The sequence below is a fragment of the Nannospalax galili genome, unplaced genomic scaffold (assembly GCF_000622305.1).
Source record: "Nannospalax galili isolate Female #2095 unplaced genomic scaffold, S.galili_v1.0 scaffold162, whole genome shotgun sequence".
NCBI lineage: Eukaryota > Metazoa > Chordata > Mammalia > Rodentia > Spalacidae > Nannospalax > Nannospalax galili.
In genome coordinates, this window is record NW_008350388.1 from 3,569,572 (window position 1) to 3,595,692 (window position 26,121).

General features: G+C 45.0%; 1 protein-coding gene across 3 annotated transcripts in view; it reads right to left on the minus strand.

Annotated features, from left to right (window-relative positions):
* Nucleotides 1-26,121, minus strand: part of Kctd1 (potassium channel tetramerization domain containing 1) — a 223,158-nt gene that overhangs the window by 85,707 nt on the left and 111,330 nt on the right. Inside the window, exon 1 of one of the 3 annotated variants that reach the window (XM_008847643.3) lies at nucleotides 15,721-16,317. The exons of 1 other annotated variant lie outside the window; for it this stretch is intronic. Coding sequence is in view for 1 of the 2 variants with exons in the window: in XM_008847641.3 (XP_008845863.1) it covers nucleotides 13,596-15,374 (1,779 nt within the window). In the remaining variant the exon portion in view is untranslated. Of the gene's footprint in view, nucleotides 1-13,595; nucleotides 15,667-15,720; nucleotides 16,318-26,121 lie in introns of those variants that run through there. One more of the 3 variants, XM_008847641.3, reaches the window with a different exon arrangement.

Sequence of the window (26,121 nt, forward strand, 5' to 3'; positions counted from 1 at the left end):
CGGGCATGGTGGCACACGCCTTTAATCCCAGCACTTGGGAGGCAGAGGCAGGTGGATCTTCATGAGTTTGAGGCCAGCCTGGTCTATGTCCTGAGTTCCTGGACAGCTGGGGCTACAAGGAGACCCTGTCTCAAAAAGACCGAAAAAAAAAATACAAAATTAAAAAAAAAAAAAATCTGAACCTGGAAAAAAAAAAAAAAAGGCTTAAATTTTACAAATAATTTTTTTTTTGTTTCCGTGTTCTATACAAACTTAACGGTAAATGCTACATAAGCCTTTCAGTTTGGCCCCGTTTCTTAGACACTAGTACATTTCATTTGCTCCCCAGGGTTTCCTTGTGATCAGTCATCAAAGAGGCGGCGACCTGCCTCTCCAACCAGCCCTTTGGACCTATCTTAAGTCCCAAACTACCACTGTTTCTCCAGTGTCTTCTTTTAAACACATCTAACTTCTTCTTCACCCCCAAATTCCTCCAACCTTTGCACACAGTAAGTGCTTAATATATACATTTATAAATTAATCCAGGAGTTTGGGATGTAGCTTGGTAAGGCATGCATGAAGTCCTGGGTTTGATCACCAACATCAAATAAAACTAGGTGCGGTGGCTCATGCTTGCAATCCCAGCACTTAGGGGGCAGAGACAGAAGGGTCAGAAGCTCAAGGCTATCCTTGGGTATTTAGTGAATTCCGTGCCAGCCTGGGCCACATGAGACCCTATCTTAAAATAATATATAAATCCAATTTTCAGAGTTTTCTGTATAGGATTCTCCTTCACTCTATTTCTCTTTTCTTAGATCATAATCCTAAACTCAAGAAAACCTCACTAGTGATAGTAGGCAATTCAGGGATGGGATTTATGATGTCATTAATCTCTGTAAGTTTTCTCTTAAACAAAACAAAACAAAAAAATCACAAGGCTGGTGAGATGGCTTGGTGGGGAAAAGTGCTTGCTGCCAAGCCAGAGGGCCAGAATTTCATCCCCAGAACCCCCATGGTGAAAGGAGAGCACCAGCTCCAGCAAGGTGTCCTTCAACTGCCACACACATGCCATGGCACATGCATGCACACCCCAATAGATAAATAAATGTAAAAAGGGAAAACACCCTACAAAACATTCCTGGAATTTCACCATCATTATTTAAGAAAGGGTCCTGAGAGGCAAAGAAATCGCCAGTTCTGTGAATGCCCTACCATTAATTTTTTTGTTTTGTTTTGTTTGAGACAGGGTCTGCCTGTAGCCCTAGCTGGCCTGAACTCACTATGTATACCAGGCTGGCCTTGATCTCACAGAGATCCACCTGCCTGTGCCTCCCCAGTGCAGGATAAAGATATATGTCCCTATACCCAACTCCCTACCATTAAACGCTGGGTTGTAGGGAAAAGAAAATGAAGCTATTGTAATCAGTTTTCTAAAGTTCCTGTACTTTTATTTTAGTTTGTTTCCACAGCAACATGTTTTTGAATTGCTCTCTCAATCCACTGAAAAATAAATGTTCTGCAAGTCTCTGCCACTCCCCCCACCTTTTTCCTAGAGTAAAAATAACCAATGAGACCTTTGTTCAAGATAGAAGACAATATCTAAAATATCTAAAAATCTATGTAAATATAGTTTTATCAGAAAGGATGTCAAAAAACAGAAGCAGACATTCTAGATCTCACTAATAAAAAAATGAATACTTGAAAAGTCCACAAACTTATCCTACAAGAACAATGTTGGCTGAATACCATTGACATTTGAAGAGGACTTGAAGTAGAGACAATAAATTCTTACATGGTCGTATCAATCATTTCTATTTTAAGTACACTTTGTTACACTAAAAATAAGTCACAAGAGGTCATGAATTGATCAGCAGTGTTACATCAAAACCCAGTCACCCTGATTCTGCAGTCTCTTCAAAACATGCACCTGTGTATCTCAACTACAACTTTTTTTTTCATTTATACAATATCCAAGGCAGAATTCAATTTCTATTTTTGTTTTGTTTTGATTTTGTTTTGAGACAGGATCTCCCTGTAGCCCTGGCTGGCCTGGAGCTTACTATGTAGACCAAGCTGGCCTTGATCTCACAGAGTTCCATCTGCCTCTACTGGGATTAAAAGTGTGTGCCACCATACCTGGCCAGGATTCAATTTCAATTCTAATTTTCAATTAGAAATTTGCAGTCTGTTGGGCTGGAGAGATGGCTCACTGGTTAAGAGCACTGGCTGCTCTTGTGGAGGACCTGGGTTTGGTTCCCAGCACCCACATGGTGGCTAACAACCATCCATGGGTCCAGTTCCAGGGGATCTGACACCCTCTTCTGACCTCCGTGGGCATTACATGGCACGGGTGCACTTACATGCAGGCAATACACTTATACACATAAAAATAAATAAATAAAAGAAAATTGCAGCCCATTTATGAATTATGGAAATGCAATCATAACACAGGATTGAGCCAAACAGGGGTTTTACTTGTAGAAGAGACTGGAGATGCATGAAAAGGATTGCTATTAACAACCTTCATATTTTAAGAGTCCCATTACGGTGCGGGCAAGATAGCTCAGTGGATAAAGGCACTTGCTGCCAAGTCTGATGACCTGAGTTCGATCTCCAGAACCCACAGTGTGGAAGGAGAGAACTGAGTCCTGCAAGTTGTACCCTAACCTCTATACACGTGCGCGTGTGCGCGCACACACACACACAGACAAATGCGCGTGTGAACACAAATAAATACCTGTAAAAAATTAATTAAAAAAACACTCTCAGCATGATGAGCATACTTGTAGTCCAAGACAATTCAGACAAAATTTCATCTCTTATGAAATGCTGTTGATTTCTTCTAGTCCAGCATTGCTGAATGTGATGGAGCGTGGCTCCCCAACTCCCTTCATCACATAAAAATCCCTAAATTTCTGTAAAGAAAACTAGGAAGGGCCTTCAGAACACACCCAGAAGTTGCAGAGTAACCTTCTACTTGGGCTACACAGGCAAATCTTAGAGAGAAGCAGAGGCAGGAAAGGGGGGCTGTGAACATCCAGTGTTACTGATCAGAGTCCATAGAGAATCAATTGCACAGAGGACTCAGCCCATCCCTGGACACACTGTATTGTTCTTAAAGCCAGTCTCAGTCTCTCTCTCTCTCTCTCTCTCTCTCTCTCTCTCTCTCTCTTAGAATGTATATGTCCTCACATAGCCTAAACTGGCCTCCAACTCACAATGTAGCCAAGGATGACTATGAACTCTTGACCCTCCTTGCTTCTAACTCCTAAGTGCTACAATTACAAGTGTGTGCCACTACCCCTGGTTTTCCCGGAATTCAACCCAGGACTTCAAGCATGGTAGGCAAGCACTCTACCAGTTAAGTCACAAATCCAACTCATTAAAATCTTTTCAAACAGTAACTCATTTAACACCGATGGACATCTCATTTGACCAAGGACAGAAAGGATGAAGAAGAAGAAGAAGTTCAGGACAGAGCTGAGATCTGGTCCAGGGGCCCCACTCTGGGACTGTTCCCAACTACTCTAATGTGGTTTCTCAAGAGAAGTTGTTCTAACCTTAGCAAAGGCTGAGGTGCCACAGGACCACATGGAGCATGTCACCCGCTATAAACAACCTTTTGTTTCCTGCATCTGTGCTGTGTGAAAACAAATGCTCTCCTCTTTGGTTGTCATGGGAAACCACTTAAGGCTAGAATATATTTGATGTTCTATTATCTCTTTCAAATTCTTTTATTTGAACAATTGAAATTTTGGAACAAATAGACCACTTATTTAAATCTGTGAGTCTCATCAGTCAACATCTACTAACCTTTGCTTCCTCCTTTGTGAAATGGAACAAATGGAAATAACTCTGTGAGGCTCTTACAAGAGGCCATACAGAACAGCACCCCAACAAAACACACAGTGCATGTAAACTACTTAGGAGTCTTGCCAAAACATGGGTGCTGACTGGGGAGCCAGAGTGGTACACAGTCCACGTGGTTTGAATATGAAATGCCTCCCCACCTCCCAAGCTCATCCACTGAAGGCTTTGTCTCCAGCTGATGGTACTATTTTGAGAGGCACTGAAACTTGTGGGTGGTAGGGAGGTAGGGCTGGAGGATGGAAGTCACTGAGGGAATGGTCTTGGGTCTGTATCTTGCTCTGGCCCAGTCCTGGCTGCCCCAAGGTAAGCAACTTTGTTTAAGCTTCTGTTCTCCACCACGATGCTCTATTTTACCATGCAGACAATAGACTGAAACCATGGACCACAATAGAGCTTTCTTTATTTTCTCAGGTATTCTGTTGCAGCACCCTGAAACCTGACTGCATTTCCAAAAATCTCCCAAGAGATGCACATGCGCTGGGGAGTGGAGCCTTGGAAAGCCTTTGGTATGCCCCAGTCATTACTTCACAGCTCCTGAACCAATTGAGAGGTCATGAGTGCTCACATCAGAACCCTCTAAGAATGAGTGCCATTTGTCTTTGCCTCCTGCACCCCAATGAAACAAGAACCCAGCAGCCCTACTTTCCCTTCTGCCTAGATCTGGTTGGGTAGTCTACTGGCTGACCCATGACAGCTGGGAATACGGGAACAGTTCACACTGCTACATTATAGCCCTTGAAACTACATGTTTTAAGGGCTGTAACCAGAGCAAGCTGGAGTATCAGAGTTAACCAAGTTCAAGAATCCTGTCCTAAGTACTTACTTCTCGTATTATAGCAAAATGAAAGATTGTTTTTAAAGTATCAAATTCAAACTGGGCATGGTGGTGCATACCCTTGTAATCCCAGTACTCAGGAGGCAGAGGCAGGAGGATAGCCACAAATTCAAGGCCAACTTGGGCTACAAAGCAGGGAGTTTCAGGCTAGCCTTGGCTACAAAAGTGAGACCTTGTCTCAAAAACACCAAAAAAGTTTCAAAATTTATTTGTATGTAAAGATATTATAATTTTTAAAAGAGAGGATGAGGCAGAGAAATATATTTTATATATGTTTAAAACCATTTTAATATAGGTATTAAAATGTGCCTTACTAGCTTGGGTCCTATCCTGGTGCAGAGCAGAAAGGCTCCAAAATGAACCGGTGCTATCACCCATGCCTCCTTTTTCCTGTGCCCAGAAAGGACCAAACGGTGAGATGTTGAGTTGAACAACATTGACTTTGACTAGTGGCACAAAGTAAAACTAGAAACTGAAGCTTCCCAGACAGTCCTGACATCTTAATTTGGTAACTGATCTCCTCACAAAGGAAGTGGACACCCGTCCCAGGTCTGTACTCCACATTCCTTTCTCAGCTCCTCTTCTCTCAAGAGCCCTGTCACTTTACTCTGTCTTAAATCTGTCAGCCCTGTCCCCATTACCCACTTCCTCTCAGACCTAATCAAAACGCCTATCTTTCACAGCTAGTCAGGGGAAAACAGTAATTCAAAGTGTGAATGAGGCCTGTATTCCCAGACAAGGTTTGCCCTGTAAAGGGGGTTTTCTAAAGGTTCTGGCTCTGTATTCCAGGGGAGGTGAGCTGGGGAGTTGAGGGTAGAGCACAGAAGGGCAGGGAGAGTCCTCTTTCCTTCTCCCCTTCAAGATCACTCCAAGTTCTCTCAGTTCTTTAGGGTTGTAAAAAAATCTAACACCTTCCTTGCTCCAGCCTGCACCTAGGAGGCTTAAAAACAACCCAAAGTCACTGCCTGGGAGAGAGCAGGAGTCCAAATTACACATCTCAGAATGTAGAGGGTCTCTGGAAAAAGAAGTTCCCCCTGGGCTTAACAGTGTGGGAAGACCCATGCGAACATGGAAGAGGCTGACAGTGGTGCATCAGGTTAAAAACCCAAACGATCAAAGCTCCCATCCTCTGGCCTTATAATACCTTATGATAACTCCAACTTCTATAATAAAAAAAAAAACTATTAGGTAAGATGAGCAAAATATAAGCTATGATGTAAGAAAAAATGTCACTGAATTTGCTATCAAATATATATGGCTCTCTCAAGTGACTGAAGTTTAAACTGAAAGGAAAACAGCCTGATTCAAGAAAATGGGAGTTAGAACTGGGAGAATTACTGAAAACCTTAAAAGCTCCTGACTGGCTCTGCCTCCTGTAGGAGTAGTGAATTCAGCAGGCTCTGTGATCATCTACAGTCATGGGTGTGAGCTGATCCAACCTCAGAATCAAGTTCAAGTTCAGTCACAGCCTTTGCTCACTTGTTTCTAGACCTCACAGAAACCATGCAGCACCCTTCACAGCCTGCCTTCTCTTGAAAAAGGAAAAGGGCAGGCCAAAAGAAACCATAAATCTGAAAATTCAAAAGAACTTTCCGGGGGCCAAAGCTTGAAGATGTCACCTGTTTCCCTGTTTATGATCAAACACAGAACTGCCTCAATTCCCTGCCTCCTGCAAATCTATACAGAGCATAGAGATTAAACCCTGTTCCTCTTTACAGCACATAGCAAGATGCTTAATTGGCAACTGCTGAACAGAACTCAGCATCTTGGAACATAAAAGTATTACATTAAACCTAACCACTTCATGCTATGGAGATGGCTCAGTCAGTAAAATGTTTGCCACAAACATGAGGACCTGAGTTCAGATCCCAATAAAAGCCAGGCCCAGGTATGTCTATAACATAGGCACTGCAGGGGAGTGGGTGGAGACTTCAATCTCACTGGCCAGCCAGCCTAGCCAATCAATGAGTACCAGGTTCAGAAAGAACCCCTATTTCAAAAAATAAGGAGGGCAAATAAAGAAGATATCCTATATCAACCTCTGTGCTACACACACACACACACACACACAGACACACACACACACACATACACACACACACACAAAATCGGCCACTTCAACATTTCAAATCCTAAAGTTACATTTTTTTTTCCTTTTAGTTTATTAAAATCAATCAATATTCCCTCTGGGACAATGAATTCAACTACAATATTGTTTATGTAAACTCTCCAAAGAAGGCTTTAAAATATTACTTGACCTATCAGTATAACACCATGAATGATAAATGGAGAGAAGTCAGACAGGTTCTAGAAAGAAAACCAGCTTACCTACTACTCCTCAGATCTTTGCACAGGCGATTACTCAGGAATTCCAACATGGGTTCAGCTTTTGAAATGGCAGGTAAGACACCAAAAGATAACTTGAAACTAAGAACTTGAGAACTGACGGCTTTTGGATTGGCCAAAGACAGCTCAGGAAGCCCAAGTAATCTCCATCTAACTAGTGGTCCTCTGAAAAGAGCTTGGGCTGGGGATGTAGCTCGGCTGACACAGCACTCACCAGGGCATGTATGAAGCCATGGATCCAATCCCCAGCACCGCATAAACCAGGTGTGGTGGTGCATACCTATAATCCCAAGTCAAGACATAGAAAGAGGAGGATAAGCAGTTTAAGGTCACTTGTAGCTACAGAATGAGTTCAAGGCCAGCTTAGGTTACATGAGGCCCTGTTTCAGGAAAAAGAAAAGCGGAGGAGGCGTCTTTCTGTTTAAAATCTACTTTAGTAATGATAAGAGAGCACCTTTATGGGACATTTGCTTTGAGAGTCAGACTTTCAAATCACGGTGATGCAAAGATTTAAGTTTTATATCAGGGGTGTCCAACCTGTAGCTTAGGACAACTATGAAAGTGGTCCAACACAAAACTGATAACTTACTTAAAAACATTATAAAATTGTGTGTGTGTGTGTGTGTGTGGTTTGTTACTGTTGTTTTGTTTTTTTGAGACAAGTTCTCCCTGTTAAGTAGCCCCAGATGGCCTGGAACTATGTAGACCAGGCTGACCTGGATCTTACAGGGACCTGCCTGCTTCTGCCTCCTAAGTGCTGAGATTAAAAGCATGTACCACCACAACTGGCTATGTGTGTATGGTTTTATCTATTTTTTTAATGTGTATGAGTATTTGCCTGCATGTATGTATGTATGTGTACCATGTGCATGTGGTACCTATGAAGCCCAGTAGAAGGCATCAGATTCCCTTGAACTGGAGTTGTAGATAGTTGTAAGCTACCATATGGCCACTGGGAATGGAACCCAGGTCCTCTGCAAAAGCAGCCAATACTCTTAATCACTGAGCCATCTCTCCAGCCCCTGCATATGGTTTTAACTATGAACTTTGTAGTTCACAATGTGGCCTAGAGAAGCCAAAGGGTTAGGCATCCTATTTGGCATGAAGGGTACCTGTGTGCTTTTGTCTGTCAGAAAGTCCTTCTTTCCTTACTTCATGTATCTACTTTAATGCATAGTGAACTGACCCTTGATAGTGATTTATACAAGTTTAACATAATAAACCCTTCTGGGTGTGGTAGTGCATCGCTGTAATCTTAGCTATTTCAGAAGGCTGAGATAGGAAGACAGAGGGGCCAGCCTAGGTAACACAGTCAGACCCTATCTCACCAACAGTAATAACAACAAAAGAATAGCACACCTAAATACTGATTGTGATATTAATATGTAAGAGTACATAAGAAGATATAAAATTTCATTCCTCAAATAACTGTTGCAAAAGATTAAGGGCCTCAGCCAGGCATGTAGGCTCACTCCTGTAGCCCCAGCCAGACTTGGAGGCCACTCCCAGGACCCCAGCACTTCAGAGGAGGAGGCAGGAAGATTAGGAGTTGAAGGCCCACCTGGGGGCCTCCAGGAGACCTGCTGCAAAAAATAAATGAATAAGTAAATAAATCACCTTTTAACTTAGTGAGACAGGGTCTCACTATGTAGCCCTGAGTGCCTAGAACTCATTATGTAGACCAGGCTGGCCTTGAACTCACAAGAGATCTGCCTACCTTTGCCTCTGCCTCCCCAGTGCTGGGATTAAAGCATGTGCTGCCACACCCAGCACCTTTTAACTTAAAAAATTTTTTTCATCTAGTTTTAAAATGTAACAAGGCCAAAATCTTGCCAATAAGACTACTTGCCAAGTAGAAAATTGATCAATTTATAAATTCCTGGCACGAAGCTGAAATAGTGAGTACTCACTAACTACTTCCTGAATGAATGAAGAAAAAGCTACACACTTATGAACAAAACATGTGGTTCCTCTGCCAATTTGAAGTTTTCCTAAAAGAGCAAACATCTTACTGTAGAAAAAGGAATGTAGCCACAAACCAAGACTAAAAACCAGGAAAATATCCATTTTAAACAAGGCAGTTAGTCAGATACCTTCAAATAATCATTGCAAGAAGTCCTGTCACCAATCCTGTTCTTTCACATTTGCATAAATTTGCTTCTCTTCCCAGTCTTCCAATTCAGAATAGAACTATAGAGGTTTTTTTCAATGCTACATAAAATGCACGCTTCTTTCCATAATCACATATGCGACACACAGAAGCTTCTTTAGGATTATAGTAGCATAATAAAAACTGGATTCCAGGAGCCAGGCCTGGTAGAGCTCACCTGCAAAGGCAGCGGGGCTCGAAGCTGGAGGCTACTTAGGGCTGTGTAGCACAATGTTGTCTCAATGCCCAGTGTCCGCCCCCCCCCCCACCAAGCAACAAAAACCCTGGATTCCCAGTGATGCTAGCCTCTGGCGTCTTCCTGAAGGTAAGTTAAAGAACTATTATGTGTGTCAGCTAAATGGCTGCTCCTGTGTATGGACTGGATACTGTAAAGACCAACTCTAGGCCATAGTGAAGCAAGTTGCACAGAGATGGTGGCTCACCCCACCAGAACCTTAATACTGCTAGATTTCCTACATACAGAATTCCTTAAAAGTATGTCCAGACCTAATTTTGGCTAGGGCCAAGCAAGTGCAACCAGACACCTTGAGTGTGTGTGTGTGTGTGTGTGTGTGTGTGTCTGTGTCTGTGTATGTATGTGTTTCTGTATGTTTATGTCTCTCTGAGTGTCTCTGTGTGTATGTGTGTGTGTGTGTGTGTGTGTGTGTGTGTTTCTGTGAGTGTCTCTCTGTGTGTGTGTCTGGGTGTGTGTATGGTGTTGACTGGGGCCTTGTGTGTGGAAAGTATAAGCTATATCTTCAGACAAGTTTTTTTTTTAAAGATTTATTTATTTTTCTTTTATATGTATGAGTGTTTGCCTGCATATATGTATATGAACCACATCCATGTCTGGTGTCCTCAGAATCCAGAAGAGGGCATCAGATTCCCATTAATTAGAGTTATAGACAGTTGTGAGCCACCATGTGGGTACTGGGAACCGAACCTAGGTCCTCTGCAGGAACAGCAAGTACTCTTAACCACTGAGTCATCTCTCTAGCCCCCCAATTATGTTTTACAGCAAGCTAATTTTCATATTTTTATTTGGCACTAGAGGCACACACTGTCTACAAAAATATAAGCAACAAAACTATGACAATCTAAAATTTTTTCCTTTGAATGACAAGGAATAAAATTAGAGGAACAGGGATCTACCTCAATAGTAAAGCACTTACCTAGTATTTCTGAGGCTGTGGATTCAAACCCTAGTCACACACACACACACACACACACACACACACACATGCACCCCACAATTTACAAATTTCTATCATCTAAGCTGAAGAATTATTCTCTGATGTAGGAGAAAATGCTATTTTTTTTCCATGCAAAGAGAACAGCTATGGAGATGTAGGATATGGTGTTAGCCCTTCTATTTTTTTTTCCTATTTCCTATTTTTATTTATTTGCTTTTTTTTTTTTTTTTAAGGCAGGGCTGTGTTATAGAGCCAGGCTGGCCTCAAACACGGGACCCTCCTGCTTCATCCTTCCCAGTGCTGAGATTACAGTGTGAGCCACCATGCTTGATGGTGTTAAACTTTTTTAGATGGAGCTCATGTGCTGGAAAACCCACAGTTTTCCTGTGGCCTAAAAATATTCAATGGAAAATCCCAGGAATAAATAATTCAAAAGCTTCAAATAAGTTTTATTGTAGCTATTATTATGCTTGTTCTATTTCATTGGTAGGTTTCTGATCCCTTATTGTGCCTAATGTATAAATCAAGTTTATGGCCGGCATGTGTGACTAGAGAAAAAAAAAAAAAAAAAAAAGCAGGCAATAGCCTGGGTTTGGTGTTAGCTCTTAGGGTCTTGTGACAAGGATAGAAAATGGATATTGTGCATTTATCTAAATGAGTCAGCTCAGAAGAGACTCAAGCATCAACATGTAACCTCTGCTTTAGGAAGTCTGTAATAACATGGCCAGCTGTGGAGCTCAGTATGGTACCTCTTGAAGAGGTCCGCAAAGAGGTCCGCTTGATATTAAGGTTAGGGTACCATGTTTATAATTAAGGAAGGGTAACCAAAGCTCAAGGCACCCAGGGTATTTTCTGGGGAATAACAACTAGCCAAAAGAGTTGATGCCTTAAGTGTTGCCATTGGCCAGCAATTCAGCCAGTCATTAATCCCTGGAAAATGTCCACTTTAATAAATGCACAGGGAAAATGTTTAATATCATCTTTCTACTTAAACATTGGTTTCATGGTTAGAACATTCAGATTTCTTTGAGTGAGTGCTATAGAAGACAGTAGTTTAGAGTTCCCTTGAGTATCTTAGTGCTGAATTAAAAAACAAACAAACAAAAAACCCCAAAAAAACCCACACAACTTTTTAAATTTTTTAGTCTACAGTTAAGTGAAAAGCTAACTATTAAATATTTGAAAACAGGACTGGGGTGTGGCCCAGTAGTACAGCCCCCATGTAGCATGCACAAAGCACTGGGTTTGATCTCTAGCAACAGTCCCCCCCCCCAAAAAACACACAAAAAGAAGCATGTAGAACCCCTTAGCTGTAGAGTTTTAACTAAAAGAGACAGCTAAGATCTTGCTTGACAACCATAGTAATCATAAGCAAAATATACCCAAATCTATATTGAAATCTATATTTATAGTTGCCTGATAACTCAAGAATAATAAAAGCAGCAGATCAGTATAAAGTTCTAAAGAACTGATTTAGCTCATGTAAGTAAACAAAGCACAATGACCAGGGGAATGCACTCCTTAGAAAACAAAAGCAAGGACAGAGGAAGAAAAAAAAAGATGACCTAATCTTAATCTTTCGTGGACCCTTAAGTCATGATTCTATCTGACAGTGTCAAGAACCCACGGATGTCAGTAGACAAACTATTTTATTATCATTCCAAGCACATACATGCTTTAATAAATATTCCCAGGCTTTTAAACTCTTACTTAATCAGGCGCAACTCTAACCCAGGGCACTTTTAAGGGTATTTACTTTATTAGAAGAATATGAACTTTTTTCCCTTTCTTTCAAAGAAAAAGTAAACCCCAACTCTCTATCTTTAAAAGTCCTTTAAAAAAGCTCTGTCAGAATGAACTACATATGCCAGAAGCACAGAAAGACCCAGCCTACAGGTCCTGTGTGGTTTAGAGACTGGTGCTGTGTAGACTGCCATTCACAACCCCTTTCTCCTGCGGCCTTGAGGCTTGCCAATTAGCTGGTAAACCCCTGAAAGGGTCAGCTTGTCCAGAACTGGAATTTCCACTTTGGAAAAAGTGTAGAGATAGCTGACATCATTCCCAAAGGTCTTGAGCTATACCTCCAGACTTGGGCCCAGAATTCTTGCTTCCCTGTGATGGCCTGGGAGGTCAAGGTGTTAAAACTTTCTGTGGCTAGTCCTGCCTGCAGAGTGGGGCTGTCAGAGGCCTCCTGTGTCTGCCCCTTGGAGAAGCATCCACAAAACCAACATAATCCTAATAGATGAACAGATTCTTCAAGGGAGAATTAAAAGTGAAGAGCATCTAACAGTTCAGGCCAGGGTCTCAATCTAGAGTTTGGTACCACTGAGGATTAAGCAATTTGGGGTGAGCAGTCTTTCATCTTTGATGAGGACACCTGAAGCCCAGAGAGGTGAACTGATTGTTGTCAAAGTTGGATTATGGTCTGGGGTGGCACAGTTACTCTGAGGTGTGTTTTCTCTCTCTCTGTCTCTGTCCCCACCCCCCCACCCCACCCCCCAATGGTCAACCTCACTGGGCTATGGGTGAAAGTGAATATACCCGTGCCCACAGCCAGCTTGGCACCTCACAGCTGCACTCCTGTGTAACATGTCCGGCAGCACGTTCCCATCTAAATAATGTTAACAAACACTAATGGGAATGACACTCAATTACATAGACTGCATAATAAAGGGATAAACTGGTACTCCACAGCCAGTTGCTCCAATCTCCGCCCCTTTTCTTAAAAAAAAAAGGAAGCTACAGGAAGTGGGATTGGCATGTTTTCTTTTTAATAATTTAGAAGTGTTTTTCTGCCTTCAAAAGTTATGGAGAATATGTAACGGAGCATTTTAAGGATAACTTTAATATGTTTTAAGAAACTGCCTCTATACAGCGCTCTGGCAGTCCTTGCCTTGTAGAAACTTAGGCATCCCAAGAAGAGCTGCAAGAGCCAGCTAAACCTTTTGTTCTGAGAACTTTGAAGTTTCTATCGTTACCACTGTAGCAGTGACTGGGGAGTAACAAGCGCCCTAGCATCTTTTAAGGCTAGGTGTAAAGTTTACCCAAAGCTCGACGAGTTAAGTTTCTAGGGGCGACATTAAATCTGATGTAGTATATCAGCTTCTTAAAACAAAACAAAACAAAACAAAACATTTTCCCAACCCAGACCTACGGGAGCACAGAAGTTAACCCCGAAGTGGTACCATACAAGTATTTCATGCATAGAGGTTGGTTTGGTTACCTGGGCGGGGGAAACTATGGAGGGAGAATTGGTGCTTCGGTGCCCATTCACTTCTGGAAGAGGCAGGGGGTCGTGTTTCACGGAAACCACCACCACCGCATCCACAGGTTCCGAGGAGGGGCGAATACAAAGTCTTTTGGGGGAAGACGGACCGCAGATTTCCCCAGACCCGAACACTGACTCGTACAGTGCGCGCTTGGGCGCTGCCTCTGATTTCACGTCAGGCCCGACCTGGCTGTCTTTGGGGAGGATGTAAGTGTTCCCCAGAGAGGGCGGCTGGGGGCGGTGGTGGTGGGAGGGTTGGGTGGGGGGATGGTGGGAGTGGTGTCGAGCTGCCCCGTTCAGAGCCTCGGCGTAGCAGCCCTGCGGGGCCGGAGAGCCCAGCTTGGTCCCGATGCCCGCGATGCTGTTGAGCGTGGCGATGGACACCGCGCCGATGCAGTGGTTAGTGTAGGTCTTGGACAGCTTGGCCGCCTTCGACAGCATCTGCATCCTGGTGCCCAGCAAGTTCTTGCCGATGGCTTTGTTCTCGTACCAGGTCACATCGCCCTCGCTGCAGTGGTCCCGGGGCCGCTGGAAGAACGCCTTGCAGAGGGGATTGCGCTTGGACAGGTACTTGACGAAGCTGGCGTAGGGACAGAACTCGGTGCCCGTCTCGTACATGCGGGGCAAGTTCTCCTCGTCGCTGCTCTCCGCGCGCTTCTTGCTCCAGGACGACGAGCGCGACTTGTGGTAGGGCCCCAGGGACTTGAAGTACACGAACTTGCGGCCGTCCTCGTCCATGGCCAGCCCGAAAGAGTCCTCCTCCAGCTCGCGCTGGTTCTCGCGGCCGCGCGTGCAGAAGTACATGCACGTCTCGAACCAGACCTTGTTGAGCAGCCCAAAGGGCGTGTTGGTGCTGAAGACGCTGGAGGTGTAGAGCTTGCGCAGGTCTGCACGCGTGATGGCTTGCTTCTGCACCACCGGCCCCGCGCCCTGCTCCTCCAGCTTGCGGATGACCGCGGCCAGCGTCAGGTTGGCGCTGCGCAGCTCCGGGTCCTTGGTGAGGTCGAGCGTGCGGCAGTACGGGGGCTCGTTGAGGTAGCGGTTGAGGGAGCTGCGGATGCTGATGAGCGAGGACTTGCTGTAGAGCTGGCCGCTCTTGGAGCGGGCCTCGGCGTAGAAGGAGCGCAGCACGCGGCACAGCGCCCCCTTGTCCATGGTCTCGAAGTCCGGGCTCTGCGCCTTCTCGCTCAGGTACTCCCGGAAGATGCGCACGGCATAGCGGGTGGCCAGCCGGGTGTTCTCGCTCAGCCGGGCCCGCTCGGGGCGCTGCAGCCCGTCGGGGTCCAGCTCCGCACTGTCCCCCGGAGGCCCTCCGCGGGCCCGGGGCGCCAGCAGTCGCGGCGGCGCCTCGGGCTCGAGCGCGACGCTCTGGTCCATATTGATCATATGGACCGGCTCGGGCTCCAGCTCCTCCCCGGCCGAGTCCTCCGGCTCCAGGGGCTCGTCCCAGTCCAGCCCCATCTCCTCCTCTTCCTCCTCCTCCTCGTCCTCCAGCCCCCCACCTCCGTCCTCCTCCTCGTCCCCCGTTATCTGCACCTCCTGGATCTCGTCCTCCTCCTCCTCTTCCTCCTCCTCCTCGCCCGCGCTGCAGTAGTGCGGGCGTCCGTGGCGGCGTCCCCGGCCCCCGGCCCCGCGCTCGCCCTCGCTTCGCTCCCCATTGTTCTCGGCGGCGGCGGCGGCGGCGCTGCCGCCCGCGCTGGTGTTACAGTCCCCGCTGCCAGGCATTCTCGCCATATTGCCGTCTCTCTGCCAGTCCTCGGGCAGGGCGCATGCGCTATATTGGACCGCAGCGCTGAGAGCTTTTGTGTTTAATGACCTTCAGCTACCGGGAGGCAAAGCCGGGCTCTTAAAGGAGCCGCGCTCCAATTGTCATTTCCCAGCGCGGCTCGGGAGGGGCGCGGGGATGCAAGGGAGGGGAGGTGGGGGTAAGTGTGACTGGGAGAGGGTCAAAGACGGAGGCAAGCCGGACCTTCTTCCTCCCCAAGCCCGATCCCCACTTCTAACAAAACTTTGGGAGGAAAAAAAAAAAATAGGAAAGGGAGGGAGAGCTGTCGGTGGGGGCGAAACACTCCCAACTTACCCTCTGGCGGAGCGGAGCGCGGGCCCGGGCGGGCGAGAGGGAGGGCCGGCGGGAGGGCGGGGCGGTGTGGCTTCTCTAAGTAATGCCCGAGGAGCAGTGCCCCTTCCACCGCCCCCTCATTGCCCCCCGGAGCCGGGGGATCCGGGCGGCGGCTGCACCGGGCGGGCGGCGGGTGCTGCTGCGACGAGCCGGTGTCCGGGGCTGCCCGGAGCAGGCAGGTTAATGGGCAGGGTGGAGGAGGCACGGCGAGGCCCTGCACCCTCTCTGCGCCCGCGGCCAGGGCGCAGCGGGCGAGGCTTGGGAGCGGGATGAGGCTGGCGGCGGCGGCTCCCCCACCTACTTGCTGGCGGCGAGGAGCGGGGGCCTGGGGCCAGGCGCGCGGCTCCCTGCTCCCATCCCAACTCTTGCAAAGAAGCAGAACACGCCCCACGTCAGTCTCATCCCTTTCGACTTTTCCAACTGCCACTTTTAAGCTGTCATTAAAGACCTGGGGCGCTCCCCGTAGGTCTGGGGCAAGTCCGCGCCGGTTTAGCCAGCCTGGTGAAGGAGCTAGGAAGAAAGGCTGGGAGGGGCTAGTGGGAGGGAGACTAGGGAAGGGGAGCTCCGGAACCCCAGGGACCCCCTCCCCAGCCGCCGCCCCACCCCCACCTCCGCCCTCCCAGCCCCAGGGCAAAGTGACACAATTCCCTGGGGGCGAGGCGTGCCAAAGTTGCGGCTAAAGCGATGCGGGTTCCTAAAGGACGGGCGGGAGAGCAGGCTGTTGGAAAAAGTGAACTAGGGTTTGGGTCGCCCCCGCAGTCGCCAGGATTCCGGCAGTCCGGATCCGGAGCGCGCTCTCATTCTTAAGTTTGCCAACCTCCCTGCGTTCGCCCTCCGGGCTGCGCAGCCTCCGGCGCGCGGGGGCGGGCACCTCGGAAACTGGAAAGACTGCCAAAGAGCTGGCCGGTCCCGCTTTCCCATAGGAGATACTGTCCCACTTCCAGCCAAACTCCCGCCCCTGGCGCGCCCAGGCTCCGGGCACGTCCTTGCGTCACCGCCTAGCGCTCTCCCGGCCCAGCGGCAGCGCCCCAGTGCCATCCGGGACCTTGCCTATTCTTTGGTGGCAATAGCCAGGGCGGTCACCCGAGCTAGACCTGCATCCTAACTTTCTCCTCCTCCATGGGAAACCCGAGTGTCGCCTGGCTCACTGGTCAGCTACGAGTCCCGGGGTCAAGAAGAATTGACGGAACCAGATCCCAGCAGTGTGCCTCTCTGCCAGGCTGGGCCTTCGGGGAGGCAGCCTGGCTAGGTCCTCGAGTGCGTCCTGGAATTTGCCTCTTAGCGTCAATTCTGGGCAGTTTGGCTATGGGAGGCCCGTCTACTGTCCGTTCCCTCTTTCCTTGGCTCTCCTGTCTTGTTTTCAGGGCGTTTATCATTTTGTGCCTCAGTAGAAACCACCCATCAATTTGAAATTTACATGGAATGTTAGAAGGAAGGGAGGTTAAGTCTCTGAGCCGCTTGGGCATCTAAGTCGGAGATGACAGTGTCTTTTCTATAGCCATCCCTAGTCACCCACCCTCTGCCAGCCTCCTCAGCCCTGGACGCCACAGAGCGTCGGGGAAGCCATGCCAGGTGCGAAACAAGTTGTAACAAGTCCCTGCCTGGCGGGCTTTCTCCAGCTCCTTGGGGAAACACACACACACACACACACACGCACGCACGCACGCACACACACACACACACACACACACACACGCGCGCGCGCGCACCCATCTGCCCCTCTTGTGCGGACAGTCATCCCGGGTGGAGAGGAACCTGGGGAATCATTCCCAAGGTGTGGCTAGATAGATGGTCCTCTGTGTCACAAAACTGTCCTCCCCACCCATCCCCTAGAAATATGTACAGAGATATGCTAGCTTCCTGGGGCACGGGGCAATGGGAAGCTAAGTGGGCACACACGGTCCCGCGCCCATGAGTTGACACTTGCCAGTTGCTCTCGGCCATTTCCGGAGAGCTGGCCTTTTGTCCCGGGATGCTGCCAGGTTTTCCGGCCTCGGGACGCTAGGGGCGGAGAATTGAGGCGGTGCTGAGAACTCAGGTGGACGCCCGAGCTTGACACCTAACTACCAGGTGGCCTTGACCTCTAGAGACGTGGCGAACTGTGGGTCCGCGCTGGCTCCAGGCTAGGCTTCAAGCTGTCTGGAGACCCAGTCCTAAGCTTGGGCCCAACTAGGGAGTGGCGCCCCAGGTCTCCCCACTTTTGCAGCCGCCGGGGTACAACCACTCCCCACCTCCCACCCACACAGGCTCCCCTCCCCTCTAGGGGAGCTGCTTTCAATTGCTTGCAGTTTGCCGGAGGCGGTGTGCTGGGTTGGACGCTCCGGGAAACAAAGCAACCAAAAACAGCTCCCAGTTGACGTCAACGTATTTCCAGAAAAGAAAATAGTTTTGTGCTCCCAGGACAAAATACCCCCCAGGGCAAGTCTTTACTGGCAAAAGCCAGGGGACCCGGGTAGGGAATAACAAGGGAGCGGGGGAGCCAGCCACCCAGGCAGGAATCACTTTTTAACGGACTTGGAAAAACAGCAGCTTCAGGTGCTGCCTGGACAGTTTGCTATCTGCCAACAGTTTAAATTAGAGACGAAAAACGCACCTTGGAAAGTGTTTCTTGGCCTGATTATCGAGCAACTGTGTATCTGCGTCGCACCAACTTTTGACAGGCTACCAAAATTCTATGCCCATTATGATACTTCATTAAATACTGGAAAAGACCTCTTCAAGTTGGTAACTAAAATAGTCACTAGACAGAACTGCTAGAAACAAAACAAAAAACACTGAGCAGATATATGCTCTTTCCCACTGCCCTCATTAAAGGAAAGATAGAAAAAAGATTGTTTAGTTTTTAAAACCCAATAACACAAAATTACAGTTGAGCTCATAAGAGTTCTATTACAGGGTTAATAAACGAGCTCTTAAAAACATCCTGTGGTTCCAAACACTCAATTCCAAATTGAGAGGATCAAAAATGCTCTCTTATTATTTTTACAGAGGCAATGTTAGTTGTTCAGCCTATCAGGCATCTAATTCCACCACTTGACCCCATATGAAATCTACCTAGCCCACCACTTAAACTGACAACTACTCCATCACTTCTTTGAAAGAATGCTTTATTTCTTGTGCAAAAGGTGAGATTTCTTTACTTCAAGAATAATCCCAGTTCAATATGGAACTTTTGCTGCAATCATTAAACTGTCAGACTTTGCTATCAAGGTACCCTAAAATCTTTGCAACTTCAACAAGATGCTCCATCCACATTGTCTTTTTTTCACCATCCTTAGAAGGCACCACCTATATCTGTGCTTCTCCATCTCAGAATATTTACAAATAGGGACATGATTATGTTAGGAGGAAATCCTCCAGATTTCCCCCTGGCTTTATAATCCATTGACTCCCATTTCAGTGTCTCATAAATTATTGTCAACATTAATTAGAATAACCTTTTAAAGCCACCAAAATGTTCATTCCCTTTGGCCCAGAAATGACTTCCAGTTTCCTATGCTCATCTGTTATGAACTTGATGTAATTACTTTTTAGTTGCCTACTTCCTCTACTAAGTCAATACATGTATGGTCTCAGGGTGCCTGGGACAGGTGAACTCTCCAGCCAGTTACTACGAATGAATGAATGAACAAAGGTTGTGTTTAGCTAAATCCTAAATTTATCGGGATTTTTTTTTGTATGAAAATCTAAAATACCTTGAATCTGATATTTTAAAATTTAAAAGCAGGAGAGAAAGTAAGGAGTAGGCAACATCAGTGCCTGAGAGTTCCAGAATTCAATGACTGCTTTGGATTCATATTTTCTCATTCATTTTTTTCTCTAGTAGAACATACTGTAGAAAGTTATTGCACAAGCAGAGAAAGGATCCCCCCCCCAACCCGTGGAGTTAATGTGGATTCTTTAGAGACATATCCAGGGAATGGAGGTGTCTATGTGTTAAGAGAGGTGGGTTGGAGAGGATTTAATTGGTAAATCCATAGGATTTTGTGGGCTCTTGGGCAGAGGCCAGAAAAAGCATTTAGTTAATCACTTTAAAGAAACAAATCCAAAGAGAAAGCCATACTTTCTTGATTCGATTACTTAAAGGTTCATAAAGTGCTTTTGAGGTTAAATATGAATTCAAATTGAAGCTATTTTGACATATCTTTGTTTCAGTTTCACTATTAATTCTGTTGAATTCAATTGAAGACCATCTTGAGTAATGGTTTTTGAACTCAGATGAAAACTGAACTTACATAATCTAACTCTACAAAGTGGGAGAAAAGAAAAATAACTCCACAAGGACAAAAAGCATGTCTTATTACTGCCTTCCGTTCATTTCCAATTCAGTTCTTTTCCATGTTGTAGCAGGCTGGCTGACAGATAGTAAACCCTCAGTGAATGTACACATGCTTCTATGTGGGGGGAGAACTAACTTTAACAAAAGATTGCGTAGCAGATTGCCTGAAAACTTCCTTTCTAAACATAGGTTGCCTAGGTTTGGAATCGCATTTCCTTACTAGGTGTCTCCTTTATGTCTCAGTCTTCTCATTATTCTGTGATCTGGGACATAATAACAGTCACAAATTTAGGGTTGTTTTCAAAATTAGGCAAGTTAATATGTGTCAAGCATTTAACATGGTGTTTGGAACATGAGTAAACATTTAACCTTTAGTTCATTTTGTTTTGCTTTTTTAAGACAGGGTCTCATGATGTAGTCCAGGCTGGCCCCAAACTTGAAATTCTCTTGCCTCAACTTCCCAAGCAGTGGGATTGTAGGCACATACCACCACACGGGCAAAACCATGAGCTAGTATTTATTAAAACTCCAGTGTTTTCCACACTTCATTATAAAGAAGGAAAACAAGACCAAAAAGCCTTTAAAAGTTTAAGCCACAGACTAGCCATAAGGCATAGCTTAGTGGTAGAGCACTCTCTTGGCATGTAAGAGGCCCTGAATTTGTTCACAGAACTATGAAAACATTTAAAATAAAAATTAAGAAAAGTTAAACCATGTGGCCCAGGTCTCCCTGTTCCCACCAAGGTAGGCAAGCTGACTCCGTAGCCCATGACCAACTTCTTGACCAAATCTGGCCTCTAGGAAACAAAGAAGCTCTGTCTTCATTTCTGTCTTTGTCTCTCTGTGTTTCTGTCTGAAACAATTACTTATCATTCAAATCCCTGTGTGAAATTTGACTTGGGGATGTTGGAGAGAGAATAGAGCTGAAACCCTGGACTTTGTCAAACGTGCCTTCCCTTTTCCTGGCTATGAGCGATGAGACCCATTTGAGTCTTAGAAGAAATGACAGTGAAGAATTCAAAGACAAAAGGAATACCCACTCACCCAACCAGACTAGCCTGAGATGCAGTCGTTCTGGGCTTTCTGCGTACATCTTTGGGAGACAAGGTGAATATTGCTTATTTTTTTCCTTTGATGTTGTGCCAAAAAAAACAGGTCAGAGTAAACTTTACACAGTGATTGACAAGAGCAGAATGTTTAGTTTCTAATTGCTATCAGGTGACTCTAATTCTGGACCTTTCTGGCTAATAGTCACCCAGCAGTTTCCTAGGCTATTTTTAAAATGAAGAATGTACAGGAGGAATATGGTTTTCCAGACACAAACTGTGTGTTTGTGAAGACTGAAAATGTGCTGTCTCCCTTTGTCATAACATTCTGACGATGAAACACACTTGGCTAATAGGGAATTCAAATGTAAAGTGGTCAGACCTACAATTAATAGTTACTCATTTCTTGGTCTTCCAGCCACAGGTCTTTAAAGGGGATGTGGGGTTAAAGTGTCCATTAGTACTACTATTTAATAACATTTGTTTCAATTTCAGTGCAATAACCAATTAAAGTAGAAAAGGAGATAAAGATATTTATTAACATATCATGCAATAAATGTGCATTTTCAAATAACGGAGTCATTTACAGTGACTTCAGAATATAAAATATTTCTGAAAGTGCTTGCTATATTCAAATAGAGTAGCCTACTAAATTAGTGAAATAAAAACAGAATAAACAACCAAAAATACTTTATGCCCAAATGTTGGTATAAAAATGTGTTTTAGTTAATATTTTTTGTCATTATCAGTTAGGATAGCCTTTTAAAAATATTTTATTATTTTTATTTTATGTGAATGAGTGTGTTACCTGCATGTAGGTAGGTGCACCCATGTTGTGTAGTGTCTGCAGAGATCAGAAGAGGTATCAGATCTCTTGGAACTGGAGTTATGGACCGTTGTTAGCTGCTGTGTGGGTCCTCTGCAAGAGCAACTAGTGCTTTTAACTGCTGAGCCATCTCTCCAGCCCCAGGACAACCCTTTAAGAAAGCAATTATGGGACCACTTCAAAAGTCATGAAAATGTTCATATTCCTTGACCAAGAAATCACTTCCAGAAGGCCATTTTGTTAAGAAATATCTTGTTTTATTTCTAATTTGGTTAGTTTGGTCTTGTGTGCCTATGCCACTTGGACCAATGAGTTCTGAAGTTTGTGTTACAAAGTGCATTCCACAGTGATATTTCATAATGTCTCCAAGACCTGCCTTTGTTTACAAAAGTTCACAAAGTATTGTTCAATGAGAAAAGGAAGAAGTTCTGTGATCGTCGAAGCCTACCTTTCTAGTAGTGTTGTGAAGATAAAGGATATTCAGTAAGAGGGCAGTGCATGATGAATGCTTAAGCCCTGAGAAAGTTTAAGGATAATAGAAATTGGATTCTAGGTATATGGTGGCACTTGACAGGATGTGAAGAGGAGTGGGTATGTACCTGCCCTGTGGCTGTGTTTCTAATGAACTAAAAAAGAAAAGAAAAAAAATCCCCTTTTAAATACCCAGAAGCACTAACCCACATTTTGAACTAATTGACTTACTTTTTCTTAGGAAAGCTTAATTTAACTGATAGGGGCACATGGGTTTATCTGAATATTTAAAGAAGCACTGGGATGCTTTTGTTCTATTTCTTTAACTTGATGCTGGGGATGCAGGCTTCACACCTGATGGAGGGGACTGCTTCTGAGCGAGATGAGGAGCTCAGAATCCAAGTTTGCAGACTGGGCATGGTTACTCCCAGTAGAAGATTCCTAATTTTTAGTGTTTGCTCTATGTCTGTCTTTTGATTAAGACATCCCAGGGATCAAGTATCATCACTTCAAATTAAAAACAAGCTCCTCTGGTGTTGGTGATATCCACTTTACCAACTTTTTTCTCTTTGTGGTTCATTCCTTAAGTTAAACAAAACAAAACAAAAAAACACTAAACAAGAGTGTGGCTTATCATTATTTTTGGACCATAATACCAGAAATTAAAGATGTGGAAACTACAGAAATCTGGAAAAGTGTGTGTTTGTGTATGTGTGCCTGTGTTTGTGTGTATGTGTGTGTGTGTGTGTGTGTGTGTGTATGTGTGTGTGTGTGTGTGTGTGTGTGTGTGTGTGTGATATTTCTTGCTCACATTTAGGGAGTGCTTGCTGGGGGTCTGGGCTTTGAACACTCTCCGTTCCTTCTTACAGGTACATGTGAGGTTGGTTCCCAAGTTGTACACGAGTAGAAACCAGGAGGATTTCACTAACTCTCCCAACATGTCCCCTCCCAGGTAGTTAGTTAGTCCAACTCTAGAGTACCCAAACTTTCTGAACTTTCTCCAACCTGTTTTTTTGGTTTTATTTCAATTTTTCAGGAAAAAAACAAAACAAAACCATTCTGTATAGCTTGATCTACTTCCACAAATTTAACCCCATACAGTTATTAAGTTCTAAATATTTCAGAAGTCAAAATTTGTCATCAGTGGATGCTACAGTTTGAGTATACCTTCCAAATTTTATGTGCTGGAGACATAATCTCCAAAGGATATGTTAGTGGCACTTGAGAGGTGAGACCAATGGGAGAGGCCTGGGTCACGAGGGCTTGGCCCTAGTGAATGGATTAATCCACTCAGGGATTAATAGCTTAATGGGTTGTGGAGTGAGTGGCTCTGTCATAAAAGCCAGCTCTCTCTGGCACACCTGCTGGGTCTTGCATCAGATAAGGTGCTGCTTTGGGCCTTTGCAGAGTCTGCCAGCAAGAAGGCACTCTCCAGATGGTGTCCCCTTGATCTTAGACTTTCCAGCTTCAAGAGCTACAAGAAAAAAAAGCATCTCCTTCCTTTGTAAAAGACCTACTTTGTGGATTCAGGGACAGAAAATAAGCTACAGTGGTGGATTCTTGGCACCCTCTGACAAGAGAATGGTAGATGCAGGCAGGCAGGCATGGGAGTCTGTCCAGAAATACCTATCACCTGGCTCTGGAGAGGCTGAGCCTTCAGTAAACAAGCCCTATCAATAATTGGTTTTCCCATGCTTTTTTTCTGTTTATCTTATTTCAGTCTGCCTTCAAAAACTCATGTGCTCATTGTGCTTCCCAATCTAGGAAGCAGTGTTCAGCTGTTAGGGTTTGAAGATCAGACCTAAGCCCGGCCCTTTCTGCTGGACTAATGGTGACATGTAGAAGACAGCTTTTAAGGAGATGATCATAGCTTGCTGTGGTGGCCTTCCAAGTTTGGTAGCATTCAGGGGATTGTAAAGGCTTTTTAGACCCTAGCCCCATGCTTTGGTACTGACATGTATGCTAAATTCACAGTTTATTTAGCTTTCTTAGAACTCCAGGACTTTATTGGTTTTTTATTTGTTTTTTTTTTTTTTTTTTTTTTTTTTATGACTGCCATTCTTACAGGGGTAAGATGGAATCTCAATGTAGTATTTTTGTTTGTTTTGGGTTTTGTAATTCTCTCTCTCTCTCTTTCTCTGTATCTTCATGTAGGGGGTGTGCATCTGCATGAGTATGTATGTGCCAGAGGTTGATACTCAATCACTGTCCAACTTGTTTTTTGAGACAGGCTCTCTCATTGATCCCAGAGATCATAGATTCAGCTAGACTGGCTGACCAACAAGGCTCAGGGAGCCTCATTTCTCTCTGTTTCTCCAATGTGGGATTACTGGTTTTGCTCTGTAGCTTCAGTTGTAAACTTGACACACTTGGGTAGAGGGAACCTCAGTTGAGGAATTTCCTCCATTGAATTGGAGTGTGGCCATATCTGTGGGGCGATTTCTTGATTGATAAGTGATTTGGGAGAACCCAGGATACTGTGAGTAGTACCTTTGGCAGGTAGTCCTGTGTTGTATAAGAAAGAAGACTGAGCATAGGCCAGGGGAGCAAGCCAGTAAAGGTCATTCCTCCATGCTCTCTATTTCGGCTCCTTCCTCCAGGTTCTGGTCCTGAGTTCTTGACCTGACTCCCCTCAGATGAAAGATAAGATAAAATCTTTCCTCTCCAAGTTGCTTTGGGTCAGTATTTTTATCACAGAAATAGAAAATAATCAGGACACAGGTATGTGTTATTCTACCTGGATTGTTATATGGGTCCTGAGGATCCAAACTGAAGCCCTCATGCTTGCATGTCAAGAACTGTATCTCCTGAGCCACCTCCTGATTCTCCACAGAGCAATGCTTATTGACATTTTCTCTGATGGCTAATGAGGATTAGCATTTTTTCATCTTTGTTGGCCATTTTTGTACTTAAATTGTGAGAACTGTCTGTTCATTTCATTAGCTGATTTACTGATTGGATTGTTTGATTTTTTTTCATTTGCCTTGTGTCTGACATTTTTGCTAAATTCACAGTTTTGTTAGCTTTTTTAGAACTCCAGGGTTTTATTGGTTTTTTATTTGTTTTTTTTTTTTTGTTTTTTTTTTTGAGACAGAGTCTCACAATGTAGTGCTGGCTGATGCAGAACTTGCTATCTAGATCAGATTGGCCTCAAACTCACAGAGACCCACCTGCCTCTGTTTCCTGAGTGCTGACACCAGGCCTCCACCTTGGTTTTTGAAACGAGGTTTCTCTCTTGCCTGGAACTTGAGTAGGGGAGGTGAGGCTGGCCAGTGAGGCTCAGGATCCACATGTCTCTGCTTCCCCAGCACTGGGATTGCAAGTACATGTCACAGCTGGCCTTTTAAATGAGGGCTCTGGGTACTGAACTCAGGTCCTCATGCTTCCAAGGCAAACGCTTTATCAACTGAGCTATATAGTTATATCTTCAGACCTAAAACTGCTAGATTTTACATTTAAATTTAAAAACTACAGATTCCTAGGTATCCTTGGCTCTAGAGGTCAAGGATGTGCATGCCACATTCAACACAGACAATTCTAATACCAGTATGACCCTAATGCAAGAAATGCTGCTTCCAAAGTTAATATAATTTATCAACTCATAAAGCAATTTCCTCTCCAGTAATGGTTACTAAACCATGCTGGGACTATGAATCCACTGGAAAATCGGATGAAAATTATGAAACCTCTTCCTTAGAAGATGCACATGCACACCCAATGTGACCTATTGTTTAAGGAGG